The sequence below is a fragment of the Micrasema longulum genome, unplaced genomic scaffold (genome assembly GCF_059751315.1).
Source record: "Micrasema longulum isolate JH-2025_06_02 unplaced genomic scaffold, ASM5975131v1 h1tg000428l, whole genome shotgun sequence".
NCBI classification, from domain to species: Eukaryota; Metazoa; Arthropoda; class Insecta; order Trichoptera; family Brachycentridae; genus Micrasema; species Micrasema longulum.
Genome location: NW_028277628.1, coordinates 355,769 through 371,389, shown reverse-complemented (window position 1 = coordinate 371,389; position 15,621 = coordinate 355,769). Strand labels below are relative to the sequence as shown.

At 30.8% G+C, this 15,621-nt stretch overlaps 1 protein-coding gene across 2 annotated transcripts in view; it reads right to left on the bottom strand.

Moving 5' to 3' along the window:
- Positions 1-203: 203 nt before the first annotated feature.
- The window catches only part of LOC148281641 (uncharacterized), a 42,716-nt gene continuing 27,298 nt past the window's right edge, over positions 204-15,621 (bottom strand). Inside the window, exons 1-3 of one of the 2 annotated variants that reach the window (XM_088226383.1) lie at positions 6,790-6,895; positions 2,687-2,861; positions 204-1,802 (exon numbers count right to left, since the gene is read on the bottom strand). In XM_088226383.1, coding sequence (XP_088082509.1) covers positions 1,144-1,802; positions 2,687-2,765 — 738 coding nt within the window. In that variant the 5' untranslated portion in view covers positions 2,766-2,861; positions 6,790-6,895 and the 3' untranslated portion in view covers positions 204-1,143. Of the gene's footprint in view, positions 1,803-2,686; positions 2,862-6,789; positions 6,896-15,621 lie in introns of those variants that run through there. The other variant, XM_088226382.1, reaches the window with a different exon arrangement.

The following is a 15,621-nucleotide window of genomic DNA, read 5'->3' as shown; positions in this document are numbered from 1 at the left end:
AACATCGAGCAAAGTATACAAACAGTATTTACATTTAAAAAAAAAGAAATATTGCATCTTTAACAAATATAAATATTTACCCATTTAAAAGAAATGTAAATTTCAGAAAATAGCCGGTTTGTATAAATATTAATACAAAACAATAATATATTTTTAAAATTATTATACACACAAGAGTAAGGAGTTAAAATAAAAGTGAAGAATTAATCATTATTTGAATTTTTAATTGTTTATTCTTTTTCAAAATACAGGACTTAATCATCAGCGGCTTAGGATAAAATAAATCTAAATCATCTCAGTATTGATTTGCAAGTCGCTGCATGCGAATAATTGGTGAATTTAATAAATAATTAGTACCGTGATGATGACTGTACAAAAAAAATAGTCTTGTTGGTTCATGTGGAATACGAAAGTTTATTAAAGTTAACAGTCATATATATTTTATACTTTTTTAGCTATAATAATGAATCAATTGTACGTTAAATGCATTAATAGGAATATGCAAACATTATTTTGCATAATAGGTACAATTTAGATTCGGTAAAGTTAGTTCATTACTTATAATTATTACGTCACCAGTTTTGTTTATACACGAATTGAATCATATAAAAACTGTTCCATACTGATACTAAGAATCGTGATTTTTTTCAAACTAACGAATCATTTATCTTATGAGATTATATAAAAAACACATTGCATAATGAACAGACTGCAATGACAGTTAAATAAAAAATTGAAAGTAGTATATGACCTGCCTTATACAACTCCAACTATACATTTTAAAATAAAAATCACAAAAAAAACTAAGTCAATAAATTAGCCACTAAGTAAATTACAGACGAAAAACTTAATCCTTAGACAGCAGTACCTTTAACACATATACAATGCTACAATATTAAAAAACTGAATTTTTAGTGAATTATTTTTTCAGTTGGTACTTAGTTAAAAGGAATAATAATGCCATTAAAATAATGAGGTCCTCATTACAGTATCCTATATCACAATATTCTATTAACTAATTAACTAAATGCATTAAATTCACAGAATAAATACATGTTTTCAGTCCAAATTGCTATATTGTCTTTTGATCACCTGTTTTAAAGTTATACACACATTGTATTTTCCCTGCATGGCCCTAAATTATCAAAATTTATATTTTATATTTAAATAACGAGCCAGAGTCACTGTCGGTGGAAGACACGAGTCTTTAAGGCCTCCTTCCTTCTGCGAATCATCTGCCGGGTACTTTGTGAACCCCGGTTTACACGCACAATCAGCATCTTTATAAGACCTGGTCGAGTTCTTCTGCGGCACTAGCCACTGACCGTCTCCGCAAGGCCCCTTGGTGTAAAGCATATGGCAACCACCATCGATGGCGACCATCCCGGGACTATCTGAGCAACTATCATCCGCCATTTTGCTAATCATACAACCGTCTGGGTTGTCCAGGGAAAGTGCTCCAGCACAGCCGCAAATTCCGTTATAAGCGATGCCATCGACGGATGGCCGAGCTTCAAAATCGAATAAAACGACTTGATCCACTTTACAAGGACCCTGTGTTCCTATTTTGAAGCATCTCTTGTGTTCCGGAAAATAAAGTCTTGATTTACGACAAGGAAGAGGAACGCACCGAGACGGGGGAGCAAGAAGCTCATTTTGAGCACAAGGCCCTCTCGTGTAAAGTCTGTAGCAAGACCCATCCTGCCACAGAACATTATTTGGTTTACAGACGCATTGCGCTTTGCCGGGGATATCTGGAGACAGTTTGAAGCGTTGGCCTTTGTTACACGGGCCTACTGAACCTGAAAAATAAACGAATGAACTTAACTAAATGTTAACTAAAATATTTCCAAATAACCACTTACCGACTTTTCTATGTCTACCATGTTTGCATGTTGGTTTAATTGGTGTCCTGACGAAGAGACGGGTACGTCTCGAAACCGGTAGACATAGAAAAGTCGGTAAGTGGTTATATACAAATATTTTATAATATTTGGTCAAATGTTTGACCACAAAGTTAATACTTTAAATATTAAGAATTAACTTGACTTAAATTATGGAGGAAAAAAATGTACATCTTCAAGAAGATGTTTAAATAACTTAAATCTTTTTTGATTGATATAATAATTGATTAAATTATTTTTAATAAAATATGTTTCAAAATCATATTAAATGTCTCCCTCGGCACGGGACATATAAAAAAGTTTAACATAAATTGTAAGAAAACAAATAAATATATATATATGCTAAAACGTATCATGGATCATGATTGTTTTACTCCATCACAAAAATTGCGATAAAAATTAACTGATCCTGTCCTCATATTACCTGCAATGAAAAATTAACGCAGATATCTTTCTATGTTTATAAAGTAAAATCGAATTTTCAGTATAACTAAGAGAAAACTAACATATTTTTTTTCGCGTGTCCAACTAACTACAGGTAACTGACCAAAATACTTAAAATTTTCAAATATTTATTCTCATTTAATACGCGGTTTCGTCCAGAAAGTTCGATTTTACTTTATAGACAACAGAAGATAACTCTGCTTACTTAAATTACTTTGTAATCGGGCCCCTTAGCTCTCTTCTTGAATTAATCACGATGACTTCACTTTGTTAAATGTTTAGTGTTCGTGAACATGCGTTCAATGCACAATTTTGCAAACCTGATGATAAAGTCTTACCTATCTGGTAACAAGCCTTGCTGGTATTGTGATAGTGCGGGAGATGCACTTCGCAGCCGCATTTTCCTTCTGGAAGCATGATCTGCCCTGGACTACACGGCCCTCGCCCATAGGGCTCATAGCATCTCCCATCTTCTTCCCAGCGGTGCTCACTGGTTGGACCGGTGTCAGAACACTGAAAAAGAAATCAAGGGTTTCATTGCTTTTTTGTCTGGTATAAGCAAGTGCAAATTAGTCAAGTTTTTGTATTTTTATGTTAAATGAGACTGCTGCGAGAAAATTCATTTTGAAAAAATATTTTTAACCTTAAAATAGTAAACAAAATGATACGTGTTTTTTCAGAATCATAAAAATTTATTGTTTTACAAATCAATTTAAGAATTAATTTTAAATTTTTTATGCTATTTCCCTTTTTGTAAAAAATGACCCAATTTATACATACGTATTCATTTTATTCTTTTTTTCCATATAGTAGACAATAATTTATAATAAAATTGGTTGATATGAAATATTTATTTGAAAGGGTGTTTTCACACTAGAATATTTCATAGTCCCTGGACTGGTAGGTACCTGAAGCGAAAGACTGATTATCTTACCTTCAGGTAACAAAAATAACCAAGATACGCTGCGATTGGTGTACCAATGCAGTGCCCTATGCACCATTAGGTGGGAAAAGGAAATGATTAATAATAAAAATAATGAGACTCCACTGGGGTTATCCGTGCCGATGATATAATAGTGTAATTCATGTTTTTGTATAATTAAATAATATGTTTTCACTTGTTCCAATTTATTTATTTAATTTAATTTATTTTAATACTTCATAAGAATACATATTTATTATATAATTGAAATTATGATGTATTTCTCACTGGTAAAACATATGCCGAGGAAGACATTTTACCATTGTAGTTTAATCTGACATCCTCGTATATATATTGTACACAATGAATAGTTTGGGAATAGACTTTTTACATTGATACACATTTTTTTTTTAAACAAAGCTTTATGTTTTGTGGAGTTGTAGATATGTATTACCTTTTTATAGCACGAAATGAATATGAATAAATAAATGAAAACAGTATAAAATACATGCTCAAAGATAGGTTTTTTTTTGCAAAGGATTTATATCTGAAATCATGGAAATACACTAAAACGTTTAAATTTGTATTAATCAAAATACATCTCAAAAGTATTTTTTTTGTGTAAATAAGTAAATTAATACGTACATCACATACAAATAATATAATCACTAGATCTTCAACACAAGGACAACTTAAACAAATTCAAACTAGTACCACTTTCGGACAAAGAGATTATGAGAATTATTTAATTAAAATCTATTACCTACTTCCCCACTATATATTCAAATAATTAGTAACGATAAAATGTTCAAAAGGCCCAGAAAAATAATAATAGTGGAGCTGGGTTGAAATAAAATGGATTGTCTTATTCGCCCAAACCAATATTGAATAAACTGCTCCACAAATGTATAGCTTATGTTATGTTTTAGTTCTTTCGTTGGGCGTTTTGTTATATAAATAATATAAACGCAAATGTCAACAATTATTCTTTTCTCACTTAAAATTCTTATTTATTTTTAAAAAAATTGTCACATTTAATGTTTATATCTTTTTAATTTATGAAAACTTAATTGGTCTTTCTATGTTAAAAAATTGTTGTTTTTAATACTTATTTTGTATGACTGTATGTTTTCTGAATAAAATAAAATAAATAAATAAAATAATAAATACGTGTACATAAATTATTTATAATTCGTAGTGTTTAAAACTGTCCCAATATTCTGTTGATTACCTCTGTTTAATAAGTCTTCTTTGTTTATTCTTAAATAAAAATATATTTTTTAAAGTATGTTGTTAAGTGTTCTTGGCACGGATAACCCCAGTGAATTCACATTATTTTTATTAATAATCATTGTTTATAATGGAAAACATATTTTAGTTATCTCATACTTTTCATCTCATTTATTTGTTTAAACACTTGATATTTTATTTAAATGCCCTAGCGGGTTTTTACATTATGAAAAACACACAGATTTGGTAATTATAAACTACAAATTGTTAGCGAGTATAAAACAAATTAATACAAGAATACAAATGCAATGGAAAGAAATTGAAAAAATAAAACCATGAAAACAATTGGGACTCAAACACAAAATGGCTAAATGACCCAATAAATTATTCTATCGTTAATAAAAGTCTTTCTTTAAATTTGGATATTGAACAGCAAAAGATATTAATAGAGCTAAATTCATTGCCAAGTTTATGTAGTCTCTGAATAAGTGAGTGTATATAATAATTAATACATATAGAGTTTACATTAGAGGGCGGGCATATTGTCTTCAGGCAATTTTTTCCTACTTACACAAATCATCTTCTCACACCCTCAATGCATAAATTGCATTGGAACCTTCACAATCTGTTGAATATTCAGTCTACATATAAGCTTACATAATAAAATTAATGAGATAATAGCTGGGGGTATTGTTTATGCTCTTTTACATATAAAAACGTGTAATTAAACGCTTATGCTTCCGCTTTTATGCACAGATATATAGTACATAGGTTTCATTATATCACAATCTATGTATGTATTGTATATTTATTATATTATTTGTAAGATGAGATTCTTGTTAGCCAGAGGTTATTCCAATAAGGTTTCTGGTTTAGAACAGGTTTGATAAAATAAATTGAAATTACGGAAATTGACGAAATAGAAAGTGAAACACGATAGTTATAATTATCCAGTAATTATGTTAAGATTTTAGAGTTTATTACCTTTTAAGCATAAATGCACAATTATTAATGGTGTTTGTTAGCTATGTTTTATTTTTAAGGAAGGGTGTCAAATAAAATTACATGCAAATGAGTAAATATAAACTAAAGTCTTTGAATACCACATTGTCAGAAAATAAAATAGGGTGCTTGTTCACTATATTAAGAAGCTTTGAAAGCTTAAATTTTAGTACATTTCCATATTGTATGCTGTCATTCTAATAAACAACTGATCCATATCAGTTATTTGTTCATACAATGTCTAAAATAAAATGAAAGTATTATTATATACGACGACAGTCGACTGTCATTTGGCATTCGTTTACAAAGATTCGGACACAAAAAATAATTTTAAAAATGTAGAAGTCGGGAAAAGCTTAGGTTTACAAAAGATGAAATGCAGAAAACGATGTTTTTTTAAGAGGAAACTCCCCCACACTTAAGTCCTGGAGGACTATCACCATCATAATTCCCTTTCTACACCCAATGGTGCATAGAGCACTGCATTAGTACACCAATTGCAGCGTATTTTGTTTTTTTTTGTTTCTATCAGCCACGCTATTTGCACACTAACATCATAATTAATGAATATAATCAAAATAATGAATTATTATGAATCACGCTAATTATCATCGTCATTATTTCATTTCCACACATAATGGTGCATAGGGCATTGTATTGGTACACCAATGCAAGGTATATTGAGATTTTTTGTGACATGAAGGATAGTCTTACGTTTCTGGTGCTAAATATGAGTGTTCGATGCTTCGATCCGTGAATCATTTTTAACAGCAATTAAATCTTATTTTTTTTGGTATTCTTTTCATTTTTGGAAACGTTGTCTCTGAATAAATTTGTTTTATAAATATATATATATATATATATATATATATTTATAACTCATAATCATTTTCCAAAATTCATAGGTTAATAAGATTCTCGTAATTATTTGGTGTGGCAATTATTGAGTTAATAGGTTAATAAAGACACATAATGTTTTGAGTACAGATATGCTAAACAAGTTGTTAAATTAGTATTTCGTTTATATATTTTATTATTTTAAAAGTCGTATATCTTATAAAATAATTAAAATACTGAATTTAAATAAAAAAATCCAGAAATTGTCCGATTCTTTCAAAGGACAAATATTTTTGTGTTACAGTGATTTTTCAAATAAAATTTTTGAAATCTTTTGAAATTAGAAATAAAACTGTCTGATTCAAGTCAACAAGTAGATACACATCTGTATATGTACTGTAGTGAATTAAAGTTAAATTAAAAATATTGTAATATTTTATAATATTTTACCTCTACCCGAGTAACACCACACTACGTTAATGGTCTTGCTACGAGCCGCCTGGGTCTTATCTTTAGTAATAGTTAAAAATCGAAAGTAAAAGCAATGATTTCAAAAATGATGTTTTTTCTAAGAAAAAAATAAATAATTTATTAAATGTTTACAATGTTATACTCTTAGAGGATGTATATACTCCAAGGTTATACTATTACTGATCAAACAACCCGGTCTTAAAGATTTGTAAATTATTTGTTTGTTAAGGAAATCTTATCGCTTGTAGAAGTTGGTAATCTGTGAGACATTGTTGTGGTTATCACTACTGCCGGGTTTTACCGAGTATAAAGTAGATTGTACATAGTGTACTACATAATAATATAGTAAGGAGTTACTTGTGGAGGTCAGAAAACAGGACTTGACAAATTCAACTTTGCATTCCGTACCCGTTCAGCGCCAATGACTTTCTCTAGTAAAGTATCACCGTGACTTCACGAAGTGGCCTTCAGATCCCGTAAATTCTACCACGGCATAGAAAGACCCCGAAACAATATAATTATAAAAAAATATCGACGGCGAATAGGCAAAAGTTACTAAACGACATGTAGCAACTTTTCAGGAGAGTCAAATAAAGATTTTTGTATTTTTTTTAATTAATAAAAAAATCTCATATACACCTTTTATTTTGTCGTAACTCCTACATAATTCAAATAAAAATTTAAATATGAGATTTTATATTGAGGGTATGAATGGATAAAGGTGTTATGTAAGAAACACAAAAAGCAGAAATACTCGTATCTTGGCCCCGATTACAATGAGAAGTTAACATTTATCTTCAATTTTATCTACAAAGTAAAATTACGTTTTCTGCACGAAAAGCAGAATATGCATACAATTTTTTCCTCTAAACGCGTTTAATCGTAGGTTACTAAAAAAGATAGATTAAATGTTCATGCAAATCTACTCATTTTCGTACATAAATATTGGTTTTTCTTTATGGACAGTCGAAGATAACTCTATTACTTCCCATTGTAATCGGGGCCCTGGGGTTAAAGTATTAAAGACTAGTACATTTATTAATAAAATAACACCTTCCTTCACTCTCAAAATCGCAGTTTTATTCGACCATATCTTATATGAAGGTAAGATGCCAGTCCAGTAATTATGAAATATTGTAGTTCAACAAACCCTTGAAATCAATATTTCACGTCCACCCGGCCAGGAATTGAACCCAGGACCCCAAGAATGGTAAGCAAACGCGTTGAACATTACAAAAGAAGGCGGACTTATCTCTTCTCGATTTCTTTATTAAGGATTCTGAGATCAGCTTTAGAGTCGAAAACTATTGTCCTAGGTTCTGGTTCTAGTTCTATTTTCCCTGGCAAACCTGAATTTTTAACCCGCCTGGCCATGGAAAGAAAAACTTGCACCTTTTAAACATTAAATTCTATATAGTAAAACCAACATTGAAATACACTATTTAAACCGAGGATATAATTATACAGAATCGATAAATGCCACACGTGAATAAAGAAGGCAACTACCTATAGGAAAAATACTAATGTTACACAATGTGTAATGTGCACATTGACCTAGCTAATGACAGATCATAAGCTTAGAAATGCCAGAAGACTTTTATTTTCTCAAAAGCCACATCTGTGTTAGAAAAAATACATATCTAATAGAAATAGATAATAAACTACAATGTTTTTCAATACAATAAGAAGATACATTCGCAGGAATCACAAAATTATTTCTTAAAACAAACAGTTAGTGAACGTATTTCTACATAAATTGATACTCTGCACATAATACCATTACTGTTTAGCTATAAAAAAACCTTTAAAACTGTTACAGTCAATCTTATCAATAACCATTATAATCGAAGGTTAATAATAAGTATATCTTCTACGTATATCTTCTACGTATCATACGCAAAAACAAACAAAAAAGGTCGTCTAAAGGTATTATTCAACACAAAAAAGAAGAATGAAGCTGAATTATGATGCTCTTTAAACAGGCATAGCTATCTGCAGGTTGGTCCTGTTTCTTGTCCTCAGAATACATATTTTACGCAACGCTATACAAAATTAAGAGGCCCAGGCCCCGATTACATTTTTTTTCTTTTAAACATGTTCAATTTTAGGTTTTTTGAAATCCGCATTATTTCCGGGTTATTCGCAATATTTTGCATTTTTAGTTGGTGTTATATATAAAAGAGTGTTTTCGACTTGATAGCTGCTCTCAGGTAGAAGTCTTGATTAAGGATTAATTTACGCGTTACATTCTTCAGATCCTGGGTTCGATTTCTAGCAGGATGGATGTGAAATGCAATATAATACATTTCGAAACACAAAAGAAGAACCATAACATGAACATAAAAATAAACAACGAAACTCTTAAAGAACAAGAACATGTGACTTACCTAGGACTCACAATGGACAGACAATTAAAATGAACAAAACACATAGACGGACTCACTAAAGTAATGGCATCACTACATAGCCTCTTCTACAAAATTAAAGATTTTATACCGAGAACGGAAAAAATTATGATGTACGAAGCCTATGTCAAAAGTAAATTAAGTTACATGATCGCCTTCTGGGGAACTGGTAACAAGACAGACATAACAAGAATTCAAAGACAACAAAATAAAATTCTTAAACTAACATACAACCTACCCTACCTGACCTCTACGACTGAACTGTACAAAAAAACACACCAGTTTGACATAAACTACTTGACTAAAATTGAGACCTTAAAAATTGTGCACAAAATAACACTGGAAAAAATACAAGACGACGACATAATATTAGTCAAAAATGCTGACATACACAAATATAACACCAGACAACAACTACACTATCATATTGAAAAAGCAAAGACAAACACAGGACAGTCAAAAATACTACATAATGGACTTAAACACTACAACGACCTACCTTACTACTTGAAAACTTTTACTAGAGACAAATTTAAAATCAATCTGAAAAAGCGCATGATGACTGAACTAACTAGACTAGACGAGACATAAAATGACTAGACAATATTAAATTTCTAATGTAACCCCAACGGGTTTTTTAAAATTGTAAATAAAAAAATTAAAAAAAATATTACTTTAAAAGGTTTTTTGAACTGCAATACTTTATTGTAGTTCATAAAACCTTTATTTCACTATTTTCATTATTTATTGAACTGTAATATTTTATTATTGTCCGTCTCGTGGTGTAAAGGTCAACGAAATCTCACTAAACGGTACTGCCGAGATGTTCCAACAGCAAAGGCAGGCATTTAAGAAGAAAGCGGTGTTGTCTCTCCTGACTGCGATATCACACTTGCCATTTCCGCCTAGATTATGCTATATACATACCTTTTGTTAATTATACACTTTGTTAATTTAAATAGATTTTAAGAATGTTTAAATTAAGTATTACTCATTAATGCCAATCTATTAGGGCTAACTTAAGTCTGTTGATTGACTTAATAATAAAATAAAAAAAAACGTCAACACGTTTGCCTACCATGCAAGAAGTCTCGGGTTCGGTTCCTGATATGGTTGATATGAATTTTTTTTTAAAGGGTGTTTTTACACTAGAATATTTCATAGTCCCTGGACTGGTAGATGAAGCGTTAGACTGATCATCTTACCTTCATGTAACAAAATGATCAAGATACGCTGCTATTGGTGTACCGATGCAGTGCCCTATGCACCATTATGTGCGGAAAGGGAATGATGATGATGATATTTAATATTTCTTCGTTTTTTTAAGTTAGTCTTCTTTGTTTATTCTCTAATGTAATTTTTTAAAAATATATTGTTAAGTGTCCTCGGCACGGGAAACCCTAGTGAGGTCACATTATTTTTATTACTAATTATAGTTTGTAAGCGAAAAATATGAATAAATAAATAAATATTTAATTGTTCTTAAACTGGCGCCTAATGCGTATGGTTAATCACCTTACCTTCATCTAACAGATGATCGAACTACGCTGCATTTGGTTTACCAAGTGTCTTAAGCACCGCTGGGTGTGGAAAGGGGATATGATGATAAATTTGATTAATTAAAATAAAAGAGTGAATAATCCAGTATTTTATGATACTTTTTAAGACCATTGTGAGACCTTTTTACCAAAGTTCAACTGCTTTCTATCAGCTGATGGATAAATCTACTCCATTATTGAAATCAGCGGAGTTTATGGTAGTCAGTTCGGTAATGAAATCAATGATTTAACTTACTTAAGATGTTTTCATCACACTAATGATAATGATGAGTTAACTATAAACAGTTTTATTGCGTTACTGATGTCATAAATTTTTAAATAATCAAAAATACTTTCTAATATATGTTATAACCTGCTGAATATCATTACAATTAGTAAACGCTTTTTTGTGCCTTTATAAATGCAAAGAAGGTTCATTTTACATAATGCTAACGGAATACATAATAATATGAACAGAAATTTGTAAACAAATCAATGATGTACATGAGTTTTGAAGTCTCTATTACTTTTAATTCAACCCATTTCATTGAATGAGCATCTTAGATTTTACTTTGTTAAGATGTAATTTATAAAATGGGCACTTGAATTCTTGTGATAAGACGTATTTTTGTTATTTATAATTAACTACCTATTTCTCTAATATAATATACAATATGCGAACATATTTTGTTTTTATAATTAATTACAACGAATTTCCAGCAAGAATTTTCAACTAACAAATATGACAGTTTTTATAAATTTTACATATGTCTAAAATAAAATTGTAATACATAAAAAATGGGACGGAGGTATCAAGGGAGACGAGAATAGGAAAAGCTTGTATATTTATTCATTGCACGTATTTTCAGCGTTCAATTTTAAATAAAATCACATATAATTTTTTTGTATATAGTATTGTAAATTCATTAAAATAGAGAAGCTGACAGAATCACCCAGGGCCGCGATTACAATGGGAAGCTAAGGACGTTATACCTTCACTAGGACGGTATAGTTAAAGATTAATTCTCCCGAGATATTATGAAGATACACTACCGACCTCTCACCTTCATGTTTTGGGTAGGTACATCGGTATGTAATAAGGGGGAGCGTATTCCACAGTACATATATCTACGCGCTAAAGAGATAAACTTCCTTATGACGTCAAAGTTGAATAAAAATTATCCCGAGTGATTACGGAGATACACTACCGATACCCCCCTACCTTCAAGTTTTGAAGTAGGTATATCGATTAGAATCGACGGGTCTAGTACCTCTCGGTACGCATATCTACTCATTAAAAGTGACAAATAAAATTTGTTTCCACTGAGCCACTTTTTTTTAATTTAAATTTTTAATCCTTCTGAGGTTGGCACAATTTTTCTTAAAAGCATATTAAAAATATGAAAGAGAAATAAGTAAATTTTGAAGTCGAATTAAACGACAAATTCGTCCCTTTTGAAAATGAACGCCTAGATGCACATATAATGCTAGATTTTGCTTTATTAACATATGAGAGCATCTAGGCGTAAAATTGTTGCCACTTTAATCAATAAATTGAGTAATTATATTTTTTTCATATGTTTTACTATCTTCCTGAGTGTACGAATCGAGAAATTAAAAGAGACGGCCTTGTAATCGCTCGGTAGATAAATACAGATGAAAGTTAACCACACCATCTTGGTTATTGTCAAAAATCATGTAAAAATCATGGTCAAGCGAGTATTTTATGGTTGAATTGGGATTTATTGGAGTTTTTAATCGCTTTTTTAAATATTTTTATCACAAAAGCCTATTTAAAATATAAATGAGATATATTTGAAAATAAAATTAAGTAACGAACGCGGACTAAATTTTCTGTGGTATTTATTGGTTGGATTTGGTCATATGAAGTCGAGATGACAAGTTGGAAGTTGGAACATACCGAGGTAGATAGAGATTGTACAGAAGTTAAATATACCGTCTCTGTATGAACCTATGAAGATAGCCTGGCCTAATAAATCGCGGCCCAGTACCTCAATCACAAATAACTATCGACGTGCTTAAAAACATGCTTAGCATTTGGGCGATCACAATGAACAATAATAAACATGCTTAAATTATCGCAGTCATTAGTCAACGCGTATACAATCTCGAAGTCAACGCTCGTGTCGTACTGTTTTTTGTTTTCCTCGTAAATAAATACAGTTAATTAGCAAAAAATTGGCGTTTACTATAAAAAATAATACAATATATTGCATTTGCAAAAAAGTAAGCAGTATCTTTTACAAAAAAGTGAAAAATAAATAAATAAAAATACCAGTTTTGGAATACTCTTCATATTTACACCGGTAAAATTCAAATATGTGATTGCGCAGCAGGATTATACGTCGTGAAAATGAAATAGTTTGACATTTCATATTAGGTGTTCACGGATGTTACATTGTGATCACGAATACGATAAACAACCATGGTGAGAAATTGTTATCACGTCGCTTATTAGTACGTCGATAGTTATTTGTGATTGAGCTACAGGACTATATACCAGCTGCAAGTGCAGGTAGGCTTTCTCCTTCATACCTCAGAGCGGTTTCGGGATAACGAATAATTATTTTGAATTAAAAAAACATACGTATTTAATAACAGATACTTACTACAAAATACGAAATGAAATTCTGTGTCTATTGTATTTTACTAAGTTATTTTTGCTGTGTTCTTCAAAAAAAATACTGACGCAAGGTATAAGAAAAGCGAGCATAAATATTCAGTACAATTAGGTCACACTCATTTACAAATATGAGTAAAATTGATGAACACACAATCATTCAAATGCGTTCTTCGTCGACGCCACAAATGCTAATTGAAGACGATTATGGCTCTTCAATGTCAAGTGAGAAGTATTACGTAGAAAGAAAGAGTGAACGCAATCCGTTACTCAATAATCCGTGTCTTGATGTAACCAATGTACGAGGTGATAATACCAAAACTCTTAGTCAGATTTCACGTCTGCGGTTACAGGTTAACTACCAATAAAGCTCATTATTGTCTGAAGACCGTAACTTTTAAAATGTCGTAAACCGATACGGCTAAAATATTAACAAATGAATTCTTGACTGATTTTTGATGGGAACATTTCGCTCACGAGGCAGTACATAGTGTTTCAGGGCCAGATCGCGAATCTTCAGAGGACGATTCCTTCAAAAATGTTTTTTTGGAAACTGTTTTTTTTATATTTTTTATAAGTTGAAAATTGAGACAATCCTTCATTTCTCAGACTAGCATCCCTCCCACAAACCCTCCCCTATTCCGCGACCAGTGCGCAACGCTTCGTTGTTCAAATACTTACGTGTTTAATAAAAAATAGAAAATAAAATTAAAAGATGCGGTTTTCCAGAAAATCCATTAGGATATGTTTAAAAGTACATGATACAAAATGTTCCTCTAAAATTTCGCGGTATGGCCCTGAAAACGCGTGTAGTATCTATGTGAAATTGCATTACATCTGAAGGGTTTATTCGTATATAATTTTTAAAATTATTATCATGAAAAAAGAGATATACTAGAGTTTTTACTATTAGATCAAATATTAAAATTTTCAGACTATTTTCTAAAACTAGTAAATAACTTGTGCTGGAAAAAATGGGATCGAGTTGTGGTAGAGTGGTATTTGAACCTCGGACCTTTGGCCCGTGAGTCCACAATACTACCACGGGACCACAACCCGTTTCATAAAAACAAACGTTCATTATCATCATATTATTTTGACTTTTAATTCTTACTTATTCATCTGTACATCTACTACCCGCATCTAATTAATTATTGCTGGTTGTGAATTTTTACTAAGAAATATAAATGTTCATGGACAGAGAGGAGAGGAAAGTAGAGTTGGAGCCATACCATATCTTCTTCCCTTTATTTACATTTTATTTAATTTTTATGTTTTTTTTTAGTATGAATTTTTTTTCTCCTCTCCTTCTGTATTCATATTAAATTAATGTGAAATCTGTAGTTGGTCTTACTTTTTTTTATTGTTCTCTTGTACCTTATATTTATAAAAGACTTTATAAATAAATTTATAAGTAAACAATCTTTTAAATTTGTTAAAATTTTTGTAGACAAGGTCCGGATTTCACTCCCTAGGACCTTTTAATTCTTCAAATTTTTACATTTTGGTCAATTAAGAATACTGTTGATAAAACTAACTAGTCCAAGAAAAAACAGAAAAATTGGGAAACATTTTTATGCGTTGCTTAGTAAGTGGGTGCCTCAATTTTCCATTATAGAAGTTGGACATGCTCTAGTAATTAAATCTAATGGTAAAAAATAAGTAACCGTAAGAATTTATATCCACTAGATACTTTTTTTGTATGTTTTTGACTATTAGATTTAGAATGTCCAATTACTATAGCACTCACTCTATTATGTAGGTGAAATAATTCAGTAAGTTGAATCTTACCCGCACTCAGAGTAATAATGCGCCAACCTACGCATTATTAGTCTGAGCACCCGCACTAATATAAGGTTTCATTTCTTTGATTTAACAAAAATCTACTTACGGTAATTTAAGAAATATGGATGATCAAATTTGAATTCGGTTGTGGTCCCGTGGCTAATATCGCGGACTCACGGATCAAAGGTTTGAATATAACTCTATTCTAACTTGATTCCGATGTTCTAATAGTGAGTTACTTACGACTCGTTGAAAATGCCACAAAAATCAAAATATTAGGGTAAATTGTAAGGACGCAAATATTTATTAAAAAAAAAAAAACAGGCGAAAAGTGAATATTACAAAGTGTGTAAACTGGTCACTTCTGTTCTCCTTAGAACAGGTTTTTCTAGTGAGAAGGTCTCCTAAATTTATTTTAGATAAAAAATATTTTATCCATACA